The sequence below is a fragment of the Fringilla coelebs genome, assembly GCF_963513975.1.
Source record: "Fringilla coelebs genome assembly, chromosome: 3".
NCBI lineage: Eukaryota > Metazoa > Chordata > Aves > Passeriformes > Fringillidae > Fringilla > Fringilla coelebs.
In genome coordinates, this window is record NC_140030.1 from 85,473,346 (window position 1) to 85,494,832 (window position 21,487).

General features: G+C 41.0%; 1 protein-coding gene across 3 annotated transcripts in view; it reads right to left on the reverse strand.

Annotated features, from left to right (window-relative positions):
* Window positions 1-2,124: 2,124 nt before the first annotated feature.
* Window positions 2,125-21,487, reverse strand: part of MOCS1 (molybdenum cofactor synthesis 1) — a 29,758-nt gene continuing 10,395 nt past the window's right edge. Inside the window, exons 4-11 of one of the 3 annotated variants that reach the window (XM_084202435.1) lie at window positions 18,197-18,361; window positions 13,778-13,839; window positions 13,428-13,539; window positions 13,023-13,135; window positions 12,279-12,389; window positions 11,353-11,473; window positions 10,032-10,079; window positions 2,125-6,088 (exon numbers count right to left, since the gene is read on the reverse strand). In XM_084202435.1, coding sequence (XP_084058561.1) covers window positions 5,220-6,088; window positions 10,032-10,079; window positions 11,353-11,473; window positions 12,279-12,389; window positions 13,023-13,135; window positions 13,428-13,539; window positions 13,778-13,839; window positions 18,197-18,361 — 1,601 coding nt within the window. In that variant the 3' untranslated portion in view covers window positions 2,125-5,219. Of the gene's footprint in view, window positions 6,089-10,016; window positions 10,080-11,352; window positions 11,474-12,278; window positions 12,390-13,022; window positions 13,136-13,427; window positions 13,540-13,777; window positions 13,840-18,196; window positions 18,362-21,487 lie in introns of all 3 variants that reach the window. The other 2 variants (XM_084202437.1, XM_084202436.1) reach the window with 2 other exon arrangements.

The window sequence follows — 21,487 nt, forward strand, 5'->3', positions numbered from 1 at the left end:
CTGGAAACTTTGTTCTGTGGAGCAAGCATTATATGGATAGCACCTCAGAGAGCCATGGGCAGTAGGCAGCTTGCCTGATGGCCACGGTTGTGCCATTGCTGTTGGCTTGTGCACACACAGCTGAGCAATGACTGGTTTGTTGTGCTTCTCTGCTTGGAGGAAAGCTCAGCAGTGTGTCAGGGCATCCATCCCATCCCTTCCTGTGGACTTCCTGTGCATTCAGCAGCACTTTACTGGTACTATGTTGGGTACCCTTTACTCTCCAAAGGAGCAAACAGGGTAAGTACAAAGATAGAGATGCTAACTGGAAGCTTTCTAAACATGGCACTGGGAGGGAGCATGGAGGAACAGGGGAAGGTAGAGACAGCTGGATTTGTGTCTCAGCCACCCACTGTTTAACCTTGCTGCTCCCAAAGTGAGAATCTGCTCTTATAGCAGAGTGCACTGAGTTCACCCACAGCCCTTCAGGCACAGCCTGTGACAAAGGATTCAGCTCTTCATCCTGTGCCTTTCTGGCACCATGCCAGGCATGTCAGGATGTTGCCTGCCATCATCATGACTTTGCAGAGCTCCTCCCATCCACTAGTTTTGAGACCTAAATTGAGGCTTTTACCTGACATCTCAAAAACCTGAAAACCTGGCCAGCCCTTTGCAACCAGCAATTCCTCCAACTGATTTTAGATTCCCTGAAATGCTGAGCTTCTCTTGGAGTGAGGCTCTGGTGCGTGGAGGGAGGTGAACTAATTAGCAGCTCTGTCTTGGCCAACGCACACACGATGCACCAGCCATTGTTCTAGCTGTTCCAAGCCTGCCTGACTCTGCTGAGGCAGCCAGAGGGAAACGAGAACCAGCAAAGTGCCAAGGAAGGGGCAGGACCAAGGGCCAGATTCTGTTCAGTCAAATACCATGTAAAGCTGAGTAACGGGGATTTTACAGGGAATCACAGCAGGGGCTGAAAATGGCTAACAAAATTCATCGCTCTTTTTATTGTTCAACTGTTGTTGCTTCTAGTTCTGGTTTTGAGCAGTTCCCATTCAGGAAAAAAAAAAAATGTCCCTCCCTGAGGTATTTCAAGCTGTCTTCCCCCCCATGGCCCATTCTCCTTCCTGAAAGCACTGCTCTTTTGACACAGATTTAATCTCTTTAAGAACTCTAAATGACCAGCTTCTGCCAGCTTGTCCTTATATGCTGCATCCAGTTTTTAATAAGACAGTGTGAGGGTGGAGTAACTAGTGTCAGGATGTGGGCATGAAGGAAAGCCAGGCTGAGATGCTCCAAAGGATTCAGCCTGGATTAGCAGTGAGCAGACTGTAACACACAAATGGGCCATGAGCTGGGACAGCTGAATTTCTAGCAGGCAAAAGCTCTACTGTGTGTGTATTGTGAGGGTTGCCATGATCTGCAGTATTTGTATTTTGAGCTGTGTTTGACATGCATAAAAGTGCAACTTGAACTCTTATTGCACCCTTCAAGAGAAGGAGGTGGTGGGCTTGGTGCTTTACTCTGTTTCTGCTCCTAGAAAAACGATGTGCTTATTTTAGGATTGACAGCATTTGGAATCTAAAAATCTGTTAGGTTGGAAAAGACCTCTAAAGTCATTGATGCCTTCTTGGTAGCAGGAGACTTGAGAGCTTTCCTGGAAGTTCAGATGGATGAGAAGGTGAATTTCTCTTAAGGCTTATTTGTGATACAGAAGGGACAAACTTTTATACAGGCACTTCTCTGAACCTTGGTTTCAGTTGTGGTCACTCAGACTAGGAGGAAAAGCTCTGAAGGCCCAGTTCTGCAACAAAAAGCAATGATGTTATATACAGCCACTGGCTCAGAACAGGCATGTGGGAGAAGCTAGAAAAATGACAAGAGATGATAAATAATGATGTTAAACCCACAGGATTACACATTTTAAGAACAGCCAGATGAAAATGAGTTTCTCTCAACAACAGCAAAAAAAAATAGGTTCTTTATGGTAATAAGTTATTATGACTGATCCCTTGCTAATTGCTGACTAATCATGCAACTTGCTAAGTCTGCCTTGTTGCTTTTTCTGAGTAACTATTCATAGAAGCTTTTGGGTTAAAACATAAAGATAAATAAAAAGGCTATTCAAAGTAATGCAAACCGCACTCCATTGCAACTAGTATTTATTAAAAATACAGTGGACAAAAAAAGCAAGCTTCCAAAAAGTAGTCATCACCATTATCAATGTATATTACACCATGGCCCACCCAGCACCACAGAAACACAGAGTGCTCTCAACCCATTTCTCTCGCAAAATGTTGACTCATGTTTGGTTCATTACCTATAAATGTGCATAAAGACTTTATAATGAAATATGAGCATAAAATGGCACCAAAATCAGTTTGCCCTGCACTTCCAGCCACTCTCAAACCAAGGAAGTAGTGAAATGTGCGTAAGTAGCAGGATGTGCGTGGTGGTCATGCGTGTGCTCAGTAGTCCCTGGTATGGCCCTGAGTCCTTTGTGTGAGCTTTACAGCATGACAGCCAACTTGAATCATATGCCCAAAGCATTGTTTTATTGCTACTAAGTACATCGAGTTTCTTTTTCATTTTCAAAATTAGCTAAAGCCTGGTGTAGGCCAGGAGGGCAGGGTGTGTTGTGTGTGGTGAGGGGAGGTAAGTGCTTGTATCAGTCAGTAGACTTAGCAGGTTACACGTGTGCTTCCTTTTCCTGGCACCTTGTTTCCAAGCTGAGCTAAGGAAACTTTTGTGCTATGGGCACAGCAGTTCCACAGATGAACGCAATCTCTTGTACGTGCAGGATTGGGTGGGACTGTTGGTGTCAGTATGGCAGTGCTGGCTACTCTCCTGGCAATGACAGGGAGTCAAGACTGTAACAATGCATGTAGACTGTCCTGGCTCTGGCCAGGACATGGGTAATTTTTGCAGGAGCCAAGAGAGGGCATGGCTAACAGCATGGGGGGTTATTATGGGGACCAGGGAAGGGGTCTCTTCCAGAAAGGGAGCGGTCACATAGTGCCTGTTCTCTCTATTATTAAAGGTGTTACTGCTCATTTCCTTATTCTATTGCTGCTTCCAGTAAATTGTTCTTATCTGAACTCATGATCTTTACCTACTGTGCCTCCAAATTCTCCTCTCCAGCCTGCCATAGGGAGGGAGGAGTGATCAAAAATGGAACAATTAATTGGGGAATACCATTCCTAAACCACATCATTAATGTACAAATGCTTATGGATTTGGGGCACCAAGCTTTCCAGATTTCTTTCCCTTTCAGCTACAGCTGCTACGTCTGTTGCTCTCTGCACCTTATCTCACAATGACAACAAAAAAGAATCAAATCAATTCACCTGCAATTGAAGGAGTGCCTCTTGTTGTAGCTGGTGTACGAGATTTTTGAAGGAGCTGTAGCAAAACCTACTGCCTCCTCATCTGAGACCTGTGCTTACTTTACATGAGCAGGATGTGCATGGCAGTGTGGCGTGCTCACAGTACTTTAACCACTTAAGATTAAGATGATTTTTTGGTAGTGTCTTTGACCTAACTAGAGCTGTCTTTCACCCTGTGTGTATGGAAGGAGCACCCTGAATAATGTGCAGCTTCACATTAGCCATAAGCAACCAGTAACACCCTGTTTAGAGCACTTAAATTAACATTTGAAAAGCAGCTATTAATACTAACAAGAATGTTGAGTAATTTCTTCTCTAGGACAGTTAATTACCAAGGCTAATTAATGCTACATGACTGTGGCCACTGCTACATTTATGGGGACGCTTAAGTGCTCCAAGGCCAGAAGACTTCATGAAATGCAAATTAGAGAAACATGCAGGAAAACACTCTGGCAGAGGCAATAGTAACAACCTTCATTTTCCAAGTGGCCACTAGTATTAAAGTCTGTTTTATCTGTAAGAACTACACAGGTTGCTGGTTACTAGGAACTGCACCAAAGCATTAAAAATTTTGAGTCTTCTAGGGCTTGATGCAACATCTTCTAAGGTCAGGGAGAGCTTAATACTTACTTCTGTGCATGGCAAAATTAATTCCTTAAGCACGCAAACAAGGCATCCATGTATTTCAGTGCTAAGGTCAAAATGCTGGAACATGCTTCTAACATTGTAAAACATATCTTTCAGATCAGAAAAATAATTCTTCCAAACCCAGAAATCCTCCTTCTGCATCATGTTTTACAGAGCACAAGGCAGAAAACTGGGCAGCTGCCTTTTTTTTTTTCCTTTTGAAACTGATTATGTGGGTATTTCCCACTTGCATGTGTCTCTTATGAGGAAAGGCTGAGGGAGCTGGGCCTGTTCAGCATCCAGAAGAGATGACTGATGTCTCAATGTATATCAGTGTCTAAGGGGGAGATGCCAAGATTATGGAGCCAGGCTCTTCTTGGTGGTGCTGGGCAATAGGACAAGAGGCAACGGACAGAAACTGATGCCCAGGAAGTTCCACCTGAACTTTTTTACTCTGCAGGTGACTCAGCACTGAAACAGATTGCTTAGAGAAGTTATGGAGGCTCCCTCAAGGGAGATATTCCAGTCTGGACACAACACTGTGCCCGAGCAGTGAGGTTGGACCAGGTGACCCACTGTTGTCCTTTCCAACCTTAGCCATCCATTCTGGGATTCTTTGATTCTGTGAAGGGAAGCAGTAACACTGCAAAGGGATGGGAGCTGCCCCTTAACTCAGACTGTTCCATGTTTATAATCTATATGGTGGAGTTCCCCAGCTGTGTTCTTCTCACTGTCACCCTCCACATTCAATGAAGAAGGTCAGGGAAAAGACAGACAAACACAATTCTGAAATCTTAATCCTTGACTTAAAAATAGTTGCCAAATAACAGCACTTTCAGCAGTGGCTTAATTTCCAGAGCTCACAGTTGCATGGTGTGATTACAGCAGGTGTATTTCACAGCACAAAGAAAAAAAAGAACCCAAAACCAAAAAGCTCTGTGGTATAAGCAGGAATCTGTTCTCAATCTCATCATGAGGACACTGAAATGGAGGTACTGGCAAAGTGGAGAAGTCTGTCCTCTAGAAAATACACATGGTTTTCAACAGGGATAAGTGGCTTCACTGTTCAAGTGAGCTGACAGAGTAAGGCAATGCTGGAGGCATGGGGTTGCTGTATTGTACACACCTGCTGAGGTCTGCAAGCCCACCAGCTGAGCAAAAGGACTTCTGTAAGAAGCTGAACAGAAACAGCGGTCACTTGTAGGGCTGGAGGTATCTGAATATTATCTAGACCCTTGAGAAGTCTCCCCTCTGCCCACCTGTCTTACTAATCAACTTGAGCTCTTGGATGACAATGTCATGAGTGACTGCTTTGCACATGTCGTACACAGTCAGTGCAGCCAGGCTGGCAGCTGTGAGAGCCTCCATCTCCACACCTGTCCTGCCCCAGGTGTGACAGGAGCTGCGAATCACCACTGCATGCCTGGCCTCATCCAGGCTCAGAGACACCTCAACGTGGTACAGAGGGATGTTGTGACACAATGGGATCAACTGGCTGGTCAGCTTGGCTCCCTGAATTCCTGCAATTTGGGCTACTGCCAGCACATCCCCTTTCTTCACCTGGTTTTGCTTCACCATCCCAAATGCCTTCTCACCCAGGAGGACCACAGCACCAGCAACAGCACTTCTTCTGGAATCTGGCTTCCCTCCAACATCAACCATTGTGGCCCGTCCTTCCTCATCAGTGTGAGTCAAGTTGTCAGAGGCACGAGGTACCCTGGTGCAAGATCCTGAATCCCTGGTACAGAATTCAGATCCTGAATATGCCTCTTTGGACTGACAATCCACAGGAACTTGGCCAACAGAAGCATCAAGGCACTTTGTATCAAATGTGGAGCTTGGGTCCTTCTGGAAGACACAGTAGCCTCGGAGCTGGGTTTGTAGAATTCCTGTTGCTATGTGCCACTGTTTCTCTGTGTGAAATCCTGGTAGGAAAATTTGTCCTGTAAATTTCTTTTTCATTGATGCTTTTCCATTTTGTTTGGGTAAACTTGCTCTCAAAGTCAGCCAATGGCTAAATGTGTGGCCCCACTGTTTTGAATTTGGGGAATTCTGTAGGGCATCTTGGCATAGTGGGAATGACATCAATGCAGGCTCTGGGGACAAAAACAAAAAGTAAGATGAGAAAAACATCTTATTAACTGGAAAGCTAAACTGATTGTAGCAGCTGAGAACCCTGTCAGAGAACTGCTTGGGACTTCCTGTGTTGCAAAAACCCAAATAAGCCTGCAAACACCCACTTTTTTCCTCTACCTCCTTCTCTTCCCTCTCATCAGTTCCCTGCATTTCCTGATTTGCTATAAAAAATGACAAAATTCAGACTCATTTCAAGGTCCATGACAAAAAGAAACAACTTACTTTCTAAAAGTATCAACACCTTTTGAGAAACAGTAGCCAAGAATGCTTATAGGAGCATCAGTTCTGAAGAAAAGTGAATCACAGCATCTCAGCATCCATTTGGGAGCATCCCAGCACCAGACTTCTTTCAAAAGCTTGGCAGGGTAAATAGGAAATTCTTGCACTCAGATTCTCAGTTCTGCCTTTCTAAACACCTCCCTCCCAGCACAGGCAGCTACACTTCCTCCTTTCATCTCCTTCTGCAGGGAAGGGTCATGCCAGCACTTGAGGACAGTGGGGACCAGAAGCACTGCAACTGCACTGTCTACAATCTCAGAGGCTGATGGGAACATCTCATATTATTGCCAGCTCTTAACACATTAATGACAGCTGAAGTTTAAGTTCTGGAAAAACCACAGTCCCCTCACTGACAGATTTAGAATCTACTCAGAAGCACGTTCCAAGTCGGGCTGGCAGAGCTCCCAGCTGGCAGAGAGGTAGTAAGCCCTCCTGCCCCTTTTTGCCATTTAATCCTTTGGTTTTGGCATTTGCGCTGGGCTAAATGCCAACTGTGAAGACAGAAGGAGTCTCTTTCACATAAAAGTGAAAAAAATGTTTTGTAAGTAAAGAAAGCAGTATAGAAGTAAGTGGCTAAGCCCTGGTTCAACAGCACACTGATAAGCATGTTTCTCTTTTTCTGAAGCTCCTCCTCCCCTGTGCCCTGAGAAATGCGGCATTAGGCTGTGCTCAATAACCTTCTTTGGTAGCTCTGGTATTTAAAGTCTCCCTTTTCAGCCTATCCACAGGTGCATCAAAGCAGCTTCCTGCCCCTCTGCACATTGCTGAGCTAACTCTGCTGCCCAGGGACTGTCCACATGATAGTAATAGACACAGTGTGGACAGAGGTCTAATTGTGCTCCTCCATGTTTTTTAAAAAACAATCCCACCAAACTCTTGTTTGTCCCAGCCTCTGCTCAAACAAGACTGATGCACTTAGCACCATTTTCATCCAGAGTACCCTCCAAACACTGGTCTGAAAGTACCATTCCTGAAGCTTAAATCAACCACAGATTTCACTACTATAATCACTGCAGTAACTTAAATTCAGGCAAAGACCTTTTTTCATCTACAGCTGATGGCCTATAACCAAGATTCCTGCAAGTTTGAAGGCATGTGTTTACCTCAGAGGAACGGGATTAAATGGACGTAAATGTGCTGAGTGCAACATTTAGAAGAGCTTTAGAAGAACATAGAAAATTATTTTCTAATTCCTCTTCTCTTGCTCTCTCTTTCCATAGTGGGGCCTAACTGAATATTTTTTCTAAAATCCAGGAACTCAAAGCACTCTGTTCTTCTGGATTCCTTGATAAGCTTTAAAGCTGACGCTAAACCCCTGTGCAAGTGTCTTGTTTTCAGGAGAAGCCAGACTGCAAAGGCAGACAAGTACTTCCTTCCACAGGGTAAACACACATGGGTGGGAGCAGGGAGAAAAGTTTGCCCAAGTAAAGTGGGAAGTAAACAGACTGCAAGAGACAGTAATGAGTGCAAAGCATCTTTGCTTTTCTGAGCAACCTACACGTCTTGAAATTCTGTATCTAGTCATCTCTATTTGCAACCAAATTGCTCATTTACCTACCAAAAAGAAAAAAAAAAGGGTAATGGCTTTTCTACTGTACCATATACTGAAATCATCTGATAAATTCCATCTCCTTGTACTCCACTACTGTATCTCAAGTTTAATTGTGTCAGCTTCCAACTAGCATGATCTCAAGGGGAGAAAAGAAGGCAGGAGATACTCAAATTAATGACGAAATTCCCATAATTGAAGTGAACCCAGGAGAAAAAGAACCTGCTGAAAGGAATATTTTGATTAAGGGAAATAAGATACAAACCATATAGCAAAGGATTAGACAACAGCAGTGCAGAGAAGAGGCCAGGTTTGGCTCACTGTGCCTAGCAAAACCAATTAGTGATTTCCACAGCATTCATTAAATTTCATTAAATTAATTCCATACACACACTCCCCCACTGACTGCTTGCACGCCAGCATTATTTGAAGTTTGTAACTAATTCAAAACACAATTAGGAAATCTCCTAATGATTCCCCATGTGACACAGTGGGATACTCTCCACTCATCTCCAGTCTCTCCACTGATGTGCTGACTGCCAGGAGTCAGTCTCAAAGGGAGATGGATCAGGTGAAGGATGAGGATCTGGACAGGCCCCTTCTTTCACTGCATGTAAGACAATGTTAAAGCACTTTTCAAAAGGAAGTTGGATTGTTCTGTAGACATCCAAACATTGCTATGAATGCTAACTTTGGAGTGTGGGAATTCTTTCAAAGAGAACTTGAAAAATTATGTAGGTCCCAGTGAGACGTCAAGAGTTTAATATAGTATTTTTCATCTTAAAAAAAAAAAAAAGCCAAAATTTTTCCTCATGCAGCAAGTCAATACACACTTTAAACAAAGGGTCCTCCTTACCCTTTTTCTGGAACACAATGCAGCAGTGGCCAAATACAAGCAAGCAAAGGCACAATCTTGCACCAGCCAGCATGGAAAATTATAGCTCTTTAAAGTGAGTCACCAAGTGAAAAACACTCCCAGTGAAGACCCATGTTAAAGACCTCTGTGGATCCTATTTCCTAATAATGGCAACATAAGTACAAGCTCTGGGGGCTTGGTTTAAAAATAGAGTAGTTGTTATTATAATATCATCTGTTGCAAAGACCTGCAAATTAATGCATGTTCCCCTCCCCCAGAGTACCTGTTTTAAGCTACCCAGCAATTAACCTGCTCCAAGACATCAATAGGAGGATGAGAGTTTGGATTTAAAACAATGTTCATGTCTTCCAGCCTTTGTTTTTTTTTCCCAGACCTTGTTGATAAGGAACAACGAAACATCTTGCAATTAACCTCACAAAGCCAACTCTTGTAACCATTTCTTAAGGTTTTTTGAAAGACAGCTACCTTACAGAATAGATAAATATAGGCATGGATGAGGTAAAATCACACTGAAGATGTTAAAAATCACTAAGAGAACCAAAGCAGTGCTACATCACTCATGAACACAGCTCCAGGCAGAAGGGAGAGTTAGCAAATAGAAGGAAAGGAAATGAAAGGCTCTTGGTTCATAGGTCTTTGATGGCTGTTCTGAGACTTTGCAGCAATAAGAGGCAATTTTAAAAGAATGAAGCCACACGTCAGATTCTGAAGTAGCAGTGAGGTAGGAACACTTGCATTTCTGTCAGCTTGATGGCTCTATGCATGTTATAAGCAAAGCTGAATTTCTTAATCCATGGATAAACTCCATTCTCCATCCTTTATATTTATATGGCAATACAGTCAAAACTCACCTCAAACTGTCTTACAAGTAACTATACTGTTTTACTTGAGTATAAAGGAAGATGGTAGGAAGGTTGATTATCCCTTTGGAAAATGTAATGAAGTGTCTTAATTAGAGCAGACAAAACCAGAGCTGTCAATTGGAAAACCGGGTAAGGCTCGGTAGGGACACTAAACCTTTCCTCCTCATCCATGTCAGCATGTTCACTATAACTGGGTAATTAAGAAGCCCATTTCTTTGCCTAAACCTAGGGCAGAACCACAAGCTAGACTTAGAAGCCAAATCTACTCTGTTCCCCCAAAGACAGAAACCAAACAAAATCACTATATGTTTTTTACGTACTGATTTGTCACCCACCAATCAGGACCATCGGCCGGTTTTTCATCCGGGAAATGTTAAACATGCCTAGAAATAAAATAAGGAACACATAAAAATCCCAGCTTGTTAGGCTTTAAGTCATGCATCTGGTTTACATGTTCAGTTTTCAGCTCTTCAGAGTGCAACCTGCATACTAGGATAAACAAAGCTCAGTAAAGACCAAGGGAACTGGAGGAGGGGGAATCCAGCACGGTATAATTTAAAACTATTAGCTGCCTGACTCTCCTGGCATCCAGCTGCTGCGGGTCTAACACACTGCAGAACCCTCTCCAAGAAAACTTGCTATAAAATGAATTACAGCCTACCTACTAGAGAATTCAATCTATTCAAGACTATCTTGTCTCTAACAATGGCATTTGACTGTTCTAGTTCTATAGATAAGCTGTTAATAAGTGTTCCAGTTCAAAGAAGTTCAATCACAGAAAGCCCCAGGGACAATGATGAGATTAACACAAACTGAGAGAAGATAATGTCAGGTAAATGCTGATAATGGAAAAATTACTTTAACAGACTCTTCCTCATCCACTCCCTCCTTTCCCAAACCAGAATTCATAAATAAAAGGTCTTCAAATAAAGGAACTAATCCCTCCCCACCTTCCCTTAGGTTTACAAGGCACTATTTTATCTGGGTCAGACCAATGTCCTTTGCAAGTTAGTCTACCCTTAGATATAAAAGCTACCTTTAAATTTGTTTCACACATTAGGAGAAAAGGGAAAAACCTACTGTTATTAATCTGTCAGAATCTGCAAGAAAACAAAAGGGCCAAAGTGTATTTTTAGTGTACAGGGGACTAATCTGTGATTATAAAACCAGTTCATGTACAAGAGGTCAGCATTCCCAGCTGGATCTAGATTACAAAAATTCAGGTTCAGATGTTAATGTTTATATCAATATAAATTCAGAAAAGACAAATGTAGCCTGAGAATATGACTGCATCATCATGGACCTTGTGTCACAACCTTATGCAGAGCACTAGATGAGTACCCAACAAGTCCTGAATGGCGACAGAGATTTGTCACTTCTAGAAACATGTTAATGCAGTACTTGGATCAACAGCTCAATTTAGTCCTTCTTTTACAGTAAACTAATTTAAAAAAAAAAGGATCCAGTACAACTACTTAGCTTTACACTTTGCTGTTGCTGTTATGAGCAGTGGTATTGGCACCTATTTGAGAGCAGAAGTCAGTCCAAAAGTCTTTGAAAGAGTTTGGATTCTAACTTTCATGGAAGGTTACAAGTACCAGGACATTGTTTTCCCTATCACTGCTGTTATTTCTCAACAAAGTACAACAAACATACCAGCATGCTGTTTCTTTTTTCTGCCCACTGCTGCTCCAATAATTTGAATCAACTCCTCCTCTGAAGCACCCGACCGTAGGTGATCTCTCAAGGACACTTCTGAATTCCCAAAAAGGCACACCTGCAGCCAACCCATGGAAGCAGAGGAGGAGAAATGAGAAAGAATAAAGTAAATTACTTTTACAAGTATTTTGTACTAACCCCAGAGTGAAGAGCTTTGAAGAGGCCTACCCTATTGAAGGGAACATTTATGAGATTGTTTTCTTTATCTCTCCTCATGTACACGCAGACAGCCTGCGATGTTTATGCAGCCTAAGCTCATTGGACCTTCAGGCTGCCTCGGTCATCTGATGTTAAGCAGCAGCACAGCTGTTGTCAATATCAGGTGACAATGCGTAAGTGCCAATTTTTAATTGAAAACTTTAATTTTCCCCCAGAAACTGCCAGTTTCAACGTGGCAGGAAATGGTTATCCCTCCTTGTTCTACAGTCATTAAGCAAATGTACAGGCTGCTCTTGAAGGAGAAGAGCTACAAGTTGTTTGGGAAACAAGACAGGATCCTTGAGGAATGCAAAAGCCAAGCCCTCACAGCTGCTTGTACCCTTTTTTAATGAGAAATCATCTGCTTGTCACATGTTTAAGATGATTTTGAATCAAAGATTAGAATAAATGTTTATATTTACTGGCCTTGCAACCATGTTTTACAAATGAAGTTAACTATGTTAGCAAAACAGAGAAACCAAAAAAAGGTGATGTAACATCTCCCTAACAGCCTGACAAGATGGAACAAGAATAAATAAACAGGATAATTATGCATCTTTACTGGTAATAATTATGCCTCTTTACATCCCAGCTACTTTTAGGGCACACATTTCAACACTATTTTCACTGCATGAAATCGAAAAGAATCCTGCTTCACTACCAACCTTTAGGTTCCCATCTGCTGTTATCCTCAGCCGATTGCAGGATCCACAGAAGTGCTCTGACATGGAGGTGATAAAGCTGATTTGCCCCTGGAAATGTGGCACCTTGTAACTCTAAAGAAATGCAGAGGAGAAAAAAAAATAGTCAAATACAGACTCCTAGCTTTTATAGCTCCACTTGCCTAAAGACCAGAAAACCTTTTTTAACAGAGATTTTCTTCAGGCCTAAGATCATATCAAAGAAAAAATAAAAGTCAAGTCAGTTTTTTCAAGTGTCCCAGTCTATTCTGCCCTGTTCCTAGAAATCTCAAACTTGTTAAATGCTTGCTCTTGTAGTTATCAACTAACAGGTGATGCCTGTAGGAGCATGAGCTAGAAATTCCCCATTTGGCACTGTACACTCTAAAACAATAGTTTTTTCACTGAACAGCTACTCCATCAGGATAGTTAATGTGCAGACATTGACTGACAAAAGTTTCAAAAGCTGCAAATACAGGATACAGGCCTAGCATTCTTTATATCTGACTGAAAACACATCTAGAAAACACTGTATTTATAAAGATACAGACTATAACCAGGACTTCATAAGCATCAAGTCTCCTGCAGGCAGCTTGAATAAAACCCAAGAGTAACCACAGTATTTATTACTTTGGTTGTCAAATATCAATGCTGAACCTGGGATAATTTGGGGATTTGGGGCAGGGAAGGAATGGGGGCATGTTTCACATGTTCTCTGTCCAACCCCACCTTGGCTGTGCTGGATGTCTCACAGGGTAATTTCTCCAATTCAGGCCATCGCTGTTTAATTGTATCAAGCATTTCTTTGTAGCTCACCATCTTCTTGAAGTTCCATTTATTGCCTAGAATTAACAAAACCAGCCTAACCTTAGACTGTGGATTTTATTTTCTTAATTAGCAGAGAACCACCTTCACATTCTCTGTAAGTGTCACTTAAGGTGACACTGAGGTGTCCCAGCCCCAACATGTCTTTCTACACCTTATGGAGGGAAGAAGATAACCTGCAAAAAGCTTCAGGCAATTCCTAATTCCCTTAAAGAGCTTACCAAAACCTCCAGAGACAAGTCTATGGGGTGAATATCCACCAGCCAGCTCACTTCTGTCCTAGAAGAATCTCAAAGCAGCAGTACTTACCATCAAAGGGCATGTATTCTATGAACCGCACATCAAGGGGCAGATCCTTGGTGAAATCCACGAAGTCCAGCACTTCATCCTCATTGAAGCCTCGCATCACCACACAGTTTACCTGCAGGTAAAGCAGACACGTGAAATCGGTGGGCAGAGTGTGACCTGCACCCCCAGCTGCACAAGATGATATAAATTCTCCTCGTTACTTCTTGATGAGATCATCAAGTTTTTCTCCAGTTTTGCTAAAAATTATTCAGGGGGTGGGAGGTGAGATGGAATATAAGAATTTCCTCATCAGGTGATCTGTATGTATGGTAAAACAAAACAGTTTCAGAGTAAATAAACACTGGCTTTACCTTAACAGGATGGTAGCCAAGTTCAGTGGCTTTGTGGATTCCTTCCATTACCTTGTGAAAGCCTACGATACAAAAAGAGTGAAAAATAATTTTTATTGTTTCAAAGCGGACTGCAAAAGGTGGTTATTTAGTACAAGACAAAGAGATAACAAATAAAAACCAATCTGATTCAGCAGACAGGGCTGCAAGTAAGAACAGCTGCAAATAAAAAGACTTTAATTATACGCCCCCTCACAACCCCCAAGAGTACCAAGTTACTGTGCTGAAATCATGGAGATCAATATTGAACTGATATTTGAATAATCAACAATACCGGTATGATTTTTTTATATCTTTGGATACCCACATATTATTAGCATAAGACCCTGCACTTCCATGTAAGACAGTTTTGCTTGTGTTACATTTTTCTTAAAGGGAGTGGAAAGAATTTATGAACTGCCTCCAGATGCACTGAAGAAGGAATAATAAATTAATGTTTATTTTATAGTAATGGCTTGTTTCTCTTCTACAATGACAGAATTTCTCTGTTCCGGATCAGACAGCAATGCTGCTAAGTGAATTTTACAAGGATTTTTCTAAAGCACATTTGGGGTGGAATGGGTTTAGGAACAACAAAAAGCCCCTTGATTCCCTGTTCAGCCCTGGCTACAGATGTAATTGGCTTCCCGAAACTACTGACTATCCATCAGTCAGAAGATCAGAGGCAGCATTTTTCAGGATCATCATTTTTATGACTAAACACAGGAAATTAGTGAACAAAATGTGGCAGGGATTAGAGCATTTAGGAAAGCAATTCAATTGGCCTTTGACCCTTGAAAACAAAGATGTAAAAAACTACAGTAACTTCAAGCAATGAAGTGCCCAGTTTCATCCTACCATTTAGTGTGGCCTACACCTGCCAGCTGCTCTCAAACAGAAATATATAGTTAATTTAGGGCAAGTGTCTTTGCCCCTACATTTACCTCTTAAAGCTGGAAGAAAAGCAACAATGCAGTTTTAGAATTCCAAGGTCATTTAGGAATGCTTCTTAATTATATCATTCAAACTCCCTCTTCTGTCTACTTTCTTTAAAGTTAAGACCTTTCATCCATTCCATATTTTGTATATTATTCCCTCGCTGCCATGCTCAGCAGCTGACAGAGAACAGAGGTGAGAACAATGAGACAGCAAACTCCCAAGCTCTGGGCACACATTTCTGGTGGATAGGGGTGCTCAGGTGCTTGCCCAATGTTTGTGAATGCCTCTTCTACCCTGGCAGGTTCTAGACTAAGCTCCATTCCTGTTCTGCACATGAAACTCGGGTATAAGAGACCAAACAGTGTATGAGACTGAGCTCCTTCCAAAGCTGTAATCTTCAACAGCAAATACTTTATACGTGCTAATAAAAGGGCAGTATGTCTCAGAAGTTTTGATGACAATCCCCATGCTGCTCCTAGTCCTATGTTTTTCTGCACAGATCCTTCACCCTCCTTTCCTTATCTACTATCTACTGGAAACTCAGATTCTCTAGTGAACAGGTCATACCTTCATTACTCTGTAGGTGCTTTAGCAGAAAAAAGCAGAAACTCAGTACTATTCTGTGTATATTTAATATGGGATGCATACTTAATACGGGATGCATCAGAAAAAAAAAGAAAACTAAAGAGACAAAAATTTCACTTCACTGCTATCTGGCTAGTAAAGGCATCATAAAGCATGGACACAGGGAAGCAGAAGATACAATTTAATAAGCCAGCTCTAACACTAATCCTGGCTGCAAAAAGTGGAGAAGAGCAAAGTTATTTCAGACAGTGAAATAACTCTTGCAAACAACTGTTCACAGTTATGGCCTGCCACGCTTCTCAATCGCCACCTACTTGTGCATGTGCCCAGGAAGTTTCCAGCACCTGTGGTAGATCTCATTCCAATTAAGCAAGATTGCAGGCAGATTATGGCAACAGAGATAATGATACACTGCTGTAAGCACAACCCAGAGCCATGAATGGCATCAAAAATCTCTGCTACTGCTCAGAAAATCTAATCTGTGACCACAGGATTACAGAAAGGAGAAACTCAACGTAACTAAGAAGGCCAGGAAGCAACCACTTCTCCTCTTTTACCCAATGAAAAATTTCAATAGTTTCATCATATCTGATTTCTTCTGAAGTCAGAAATTTAGCCAGCTTTACAGTACAGAGAAACTCAGAGCCACCCAGAAAAATCCTATATGGAACAAAACCTCCCACCAGTTAATCCTTACAGAAAAAAAGGGCTTCAGGCCTACATTTAATGATACAATACATTATTTCCTTGTATGAAAAACACATTAAAAAAAAAGGACAGGCCATGAAACAGGTTAGACTGGCTACCTGCATGAAAGCATTTTTCATTTGTTCATCCCTTAGAATGTGGTAGATTGGAAAAAGTAGAAATATTACAGTAGTCTAAAATACTTTCACTGTCAGTGAAATCTCTGATGATCTCACATTTCGTCTATCCCAACCACCTGTAAGTAGGAGCAGATGTGATGCAGGGCACCTGCAACAAAGACACACATTTTCTGCATCTTCTTAAAACCCTACATCAACTTTCCAGCAAAAGAGAGAAATCATTCCAAGTTTCTCAAGTTCCTGGTAAGCTCTATAATCAGATGCCACCTTTACTTTCCAGAGAAGTTATCAGCTAAGACCAGGGATCCCTCTCACCTTAACAGAGCTAAATCTTGTTGCCTCTGGAACTGCCATAGGAGACAGGGTAGCTGAGTAGGGCAGACACTCTATTCTCTGCTCACTCCATACTTGGAAGTCTCCTATTAAATAAAAACCCTCAAAAAAAAAAAAAAAAAAAAAAAAAAAAAAAAAAAAAAGGCATTTTACATAATTCCAGCCTTTAACCTTAACAAAAGAAAAAAAAAAGGAAGAAAACCCAAACTGATAGAACTCAATGTTACTATTTTTACTTGATCTCTGCTTAGAAAAAATACCTATGATTTGGAGACTTTTTTTCCTCTTAAAAAATATTCAGTAATAGAAATTTTCCTGTTCATCCTCTATGCTGTTCAGCTGAGCAATTTCTCTTTTTGTTGGCAAAAGATCTTTTTTTCTTTAAAGGCAGAAGAGAACATTTATATAAATAAAAATTACCTTCATCCCCTACTAACTTTTAGTTTACTTTATAGGCAGCACATTCCTAACAGCTTCTAATCAGATATGAAGATCTCTGGCCTTATAATTCAGGAAGCTGGAGGCTCAGGTTTGCCACTTCAGTGGCAAAAGAAGGGCTCGTTCCTAATGAATGTCACAAACCAGGTAATACTCAAACACAGAGGGCAGAAGGAAAGAGCACAGTGAACGCCTGTTTGTGATTAGTTACTCTATGCCATGACACAATCAGATCAGTGCAATAGCCTACACTGGAAGGATAATGCTCCAGCCAGCTTTATGACAGGAACTGATTTCTGCACCATGACACAGAAACCTGAAGTAGTGCTCCCACAGAGACTGTTGACAAGGACACCTTTCTGCACCTGCCAGCAGAACTTCGGTTTGCTAGCAGTGATTCAAATGCTGACATTACTTCTCACAGCATTTCAGATTTCTACAATCCTTTCCCGTCATGTACCTGAGGCTGTTGCACCATCTGGTGGCTACTTAGAGGCTTTTGTCAGAATTAGAAGTTCACAGACTGCTGAAGTTACAGTGCTGGACAGGAGGAGAACGATACAATATCAAATCAGTTTTCCTTTGGAAGGAAGCCCAGCCATGAACCTGAGCTCCATCAGCTTTAGGATTCATTTAAACCAGAATCTATAAGACTGGGCATATCCAAGCATTTCTTAAATTTTACTTGCAATTACTTGCTCAGCAGGAGAGAAGTTACAAAGCCAACAGCCCTCCTCAAATTACCTCAGGCATGGTTTATGTTTATTCCTATTAAAAAGTAGTGGATACGGAACGTCACTAACCACAAGTGAGACCACTGCTAGCACACCCCAAATATAACTTCCAGAAATTGCCACTATTCATGACAAGAAGTTCAGTTCTTGTGGCATCTTTGTCCCCAGGTGGTACAGCAGAAACATCTGGGTTTTTTAACAGTATTTAAAAAAGCAGCACACAAGACCAACACAAGATTTGGAGAGTCCTCTTGAGAGTTATGACTAACCAATTATAGATTATATGACTAACCACATGACTAACTGATTTAAGTTGAGCACCTTCCACTTCACCAGCTCCAACGAAAAGGGCTCTACCTGCTAAGCATTACAGAAAGGAGGAAAAACAGTCACTGTTGAATAATCTAGTAGAGGCTACTTTTCCTACCCTCAGAAGGGTAGCAATTCACTTCCCCCCCAAAGTAACTGACTGTAAAAGATATAGTAAGCAATTCAGAACATCCCTGCAAGTATTAACACAGTTGCCTTAGAAGACAAGTTTGTACCTTTCCTTCGGACAATGAACTCAAATTTAGCTGGCACCAAAGTATCCAGGCTAATGTTAATGGCATTCAGTCCTGCTTCCTTCAGCCGGGGAAGCAGTCTGGATAAGTTGATCCCATTGGTTGTGACAGCAATGGTTTTCAGCCCTTCTAGCTTGTACAGTTCACCTAGGAAAGAAAAGTAAAATGAACACTTTAAAAAAGTAGTTAAACTAAAAGGTTTAACGGTTATACAGAAAACCCAAAAGATTTGTGGAAGGAAGAAAAATGTATCACTGAATATGTGAAGAAAATGTGGACACTTCAGTGCTTCAGCCTTCTTCCAGTTGTATAGGTTTAAGAGACCAATTTTAGCACAAATCCATTCCAAAAGATAGAGAACAGTTTATTGCAAGCGAAACTGGTGGTAAAGTTTTGTTTTATTAAAATGCACACTAGTTTTGTTCCTAATTTCTTAAATACCTGCTTTATTGTTGAAAGGCAGCCCCTGATTTTGTGTACTTTCTTTTCATCATCCACTTTTGCAAACTGAATTTTATGTTCTGCAATAATAATAAGCAGCAAGCCATCCCTTTCACAACTGACACCTGACCTGTTTATTTAGCAACTTCTATCCTACAATGCTTTACCAAAAACCAGCTCTAACCCAGAGGTAGCTGCCAGCAGTAGAAGTTTAAACTTCTACCACATGCAGTCCTAACTAAACAGAAAAAGGTCAACATACTAGACTATTTCAAGAATCCAAGGCAACAACATCCAAAGGGACAAAACATTTGCACTTGACAACTGAAATATTTCCATTACCAGTGGTAGCCCGGCCAACTGGAGAGTGCTTACGCAAGACACTAAAAAATGGCTAACGAAAGAAAACAGTATAAGAAACAGCTAATATAAAGAGATTAAGATTAAGAAAAGAGATGCCTCCTCATAAGCCAAATGCAGAAATCCTCAGCATACCAGATCTCCAGAGATCAAGTTTTCAAACCTCCAGTTATCAGTACAATAACAAACAAGGAAAAAACCCTCATAAACAACTCGCAGAAGCAGAGCCACAGCAAAATAATTTACTTTGGTTTTTCCTCTCTCCCTCATAGCCTCCACCCTAATTATTTAAGAAATATTTAAAGAACCCTTACTCTTGAGGCAGCTGTAATTACAGCACAAATATTTCATAGTCCCTTCGTCCCTCACTACTTTACCTCTATTTATGCAAGTTGATAAGGGCTTTATTTCTGCTTTATCTCACTGCCTAGCTCTTTTCAAAATATTCACCCTAAGCCAAGTCCAGAACACTGGAATGGGTCAAGCTAGGTCACAGCAAAGATGCTGAAGTTTACAGCAGCAGCATTTTGGAACATGATTAAGAGCTCCATAAAGACATGAGGTTGTAGGGAAAGAGCAATCTTTACTAAGAGAGCTTTTTTTCCTGGCCTTTAGCTCTCAAAGTCCTCCCAAATGACCAAGAATAACCTCTTCCTAGAGCATAAGGGCTAGTGGCTCAATTTTGCCAAAGATTATTTAACATCAGCTATCACTAGCAGCCTAATCTTTGTGAGAGTAAAGGATACGTGCTACAGCCAGAGAATAGTTTGGCAACATCACTATTATTTATAGGCTCAGAAATGCTCAACCTCAGAACGACTGGGTAAAAAAGTCTAGGTGCCATAGAGGTTTCATTGCTAGAAATGTAAAATGCATAAAAGTATTGAATAAAACTAATGTCATTCTGCAGCCTAAAATAGAAAAAAAATTAAAGAAGCAGCGCCAGTTGGTTAGATCACTACAGGCAGCAGCTGATGTCCATGCATCTTTTTCCTTATCAGACAGGGTGGGATACAGGATCAGACACTGGAAATACACTAATACATGGAATCAACTGTAGAAACAAACTGGACAGTAGACAACTGTGAGAAGTCAGAGATGGAGGCTTAACACTAACACCAATAAGTTAAAAAGGACCAGTGAGAACACTCTACCAAATGTAACCTTCAGAGTGTCTTGGCTTGTTGACCTCTAAAATTAAAAGGGATTAAAGAGACTTCATAACTTTGTAACTCTCTTCGTACCTGTACTAAACCTGTTTGCTGACCTTTGGTCACTGCTTTAGCACCAATCAACACAAGCAAAGGCAACTGACAAAAACTAAAAAGTAGAAAAGAAAACAGAACAGATGCTGTTAAGTCCATAGCATGAAGCTAATAAAACTTCTATGTCATGTTTAAGCCATGAAATAAACCACTTTACACTTATGTTTTCCTTCAGGATATGGAGCATCTTCTTAAACAGACATTTTTTTTACATATTCTCCTCCAATCATTTCCCTAACTGGAGTCAATTCTCCCAATTGACTCCAGAAAAGGTGTGCATGCTTCCTAACACATGAACTAAGTCTATCCTACACCACTTCACTCCTGAAATGGGTATAAAAAGTTGCTATGAAAAGGCATCCAATATTCCACCCTCCACCTCACAGAAAATGATTTCATCAGTGCAGATGTGTACTCCTCAGACTAGTAATACAGATAGCTATCAGAGAGTTTATATCTGGTGCTTATTTAAACTTTGAGTATCTCAAAGGGGACAGATTCTATATTCCCCAGTCAGCTGCTTCAGAAAAGTTTCAAACATATGTTTTCAGCAGTCCCCAGGATATAATTTAGCTTTCAGCAAGTGTGAGATGCTGACTCACAGTTTATGTACATGCATCTGTTAAAAGATTTTACATAATCTAAAGAACTGTAGCAGGTCTCTGAATAGCATGGTCTCTTACAGTAGCTTCAAATTACATCCGTTCATTGAAACAACTAAAAAACTTGAATTTGTGTATTAAAAAATTTGGAAACAGAAATCCAGCATTAACATTCACAGATCATATGCAGCTTGGAGAAAGACTTGCTGAAAGTAAACCTAATTTAAATCTCAACCCAATTCAGCACCAGAGATATTGGAGGCAGCTTCTCCAAAACCATCTAGAAAAGCAGACTAACTCTATCCCAGACCAAAACAGTACATTGTGCTAAGACGCTTCAATAAAAACGCTTTACTCAAATTCTGCAGAAGACATTTTTGGGCTTGATTTTCCCTCAATGAGTTTTCCCATAGTTATTACATTGATATATTTACTTTTGAGTCTCTTATCTTGATCCTGGACTGGGGCACCATAGAGTAACCAAAGTCTGAGAAAACAGAAAGTGTTTGTAGACCTAATTCAACAAATTTCAATGGGCTTGGAAAAAATCCAGTCAGACTAATACAAATCCACAACAGAATGAACTAATACAACATGACAAACAT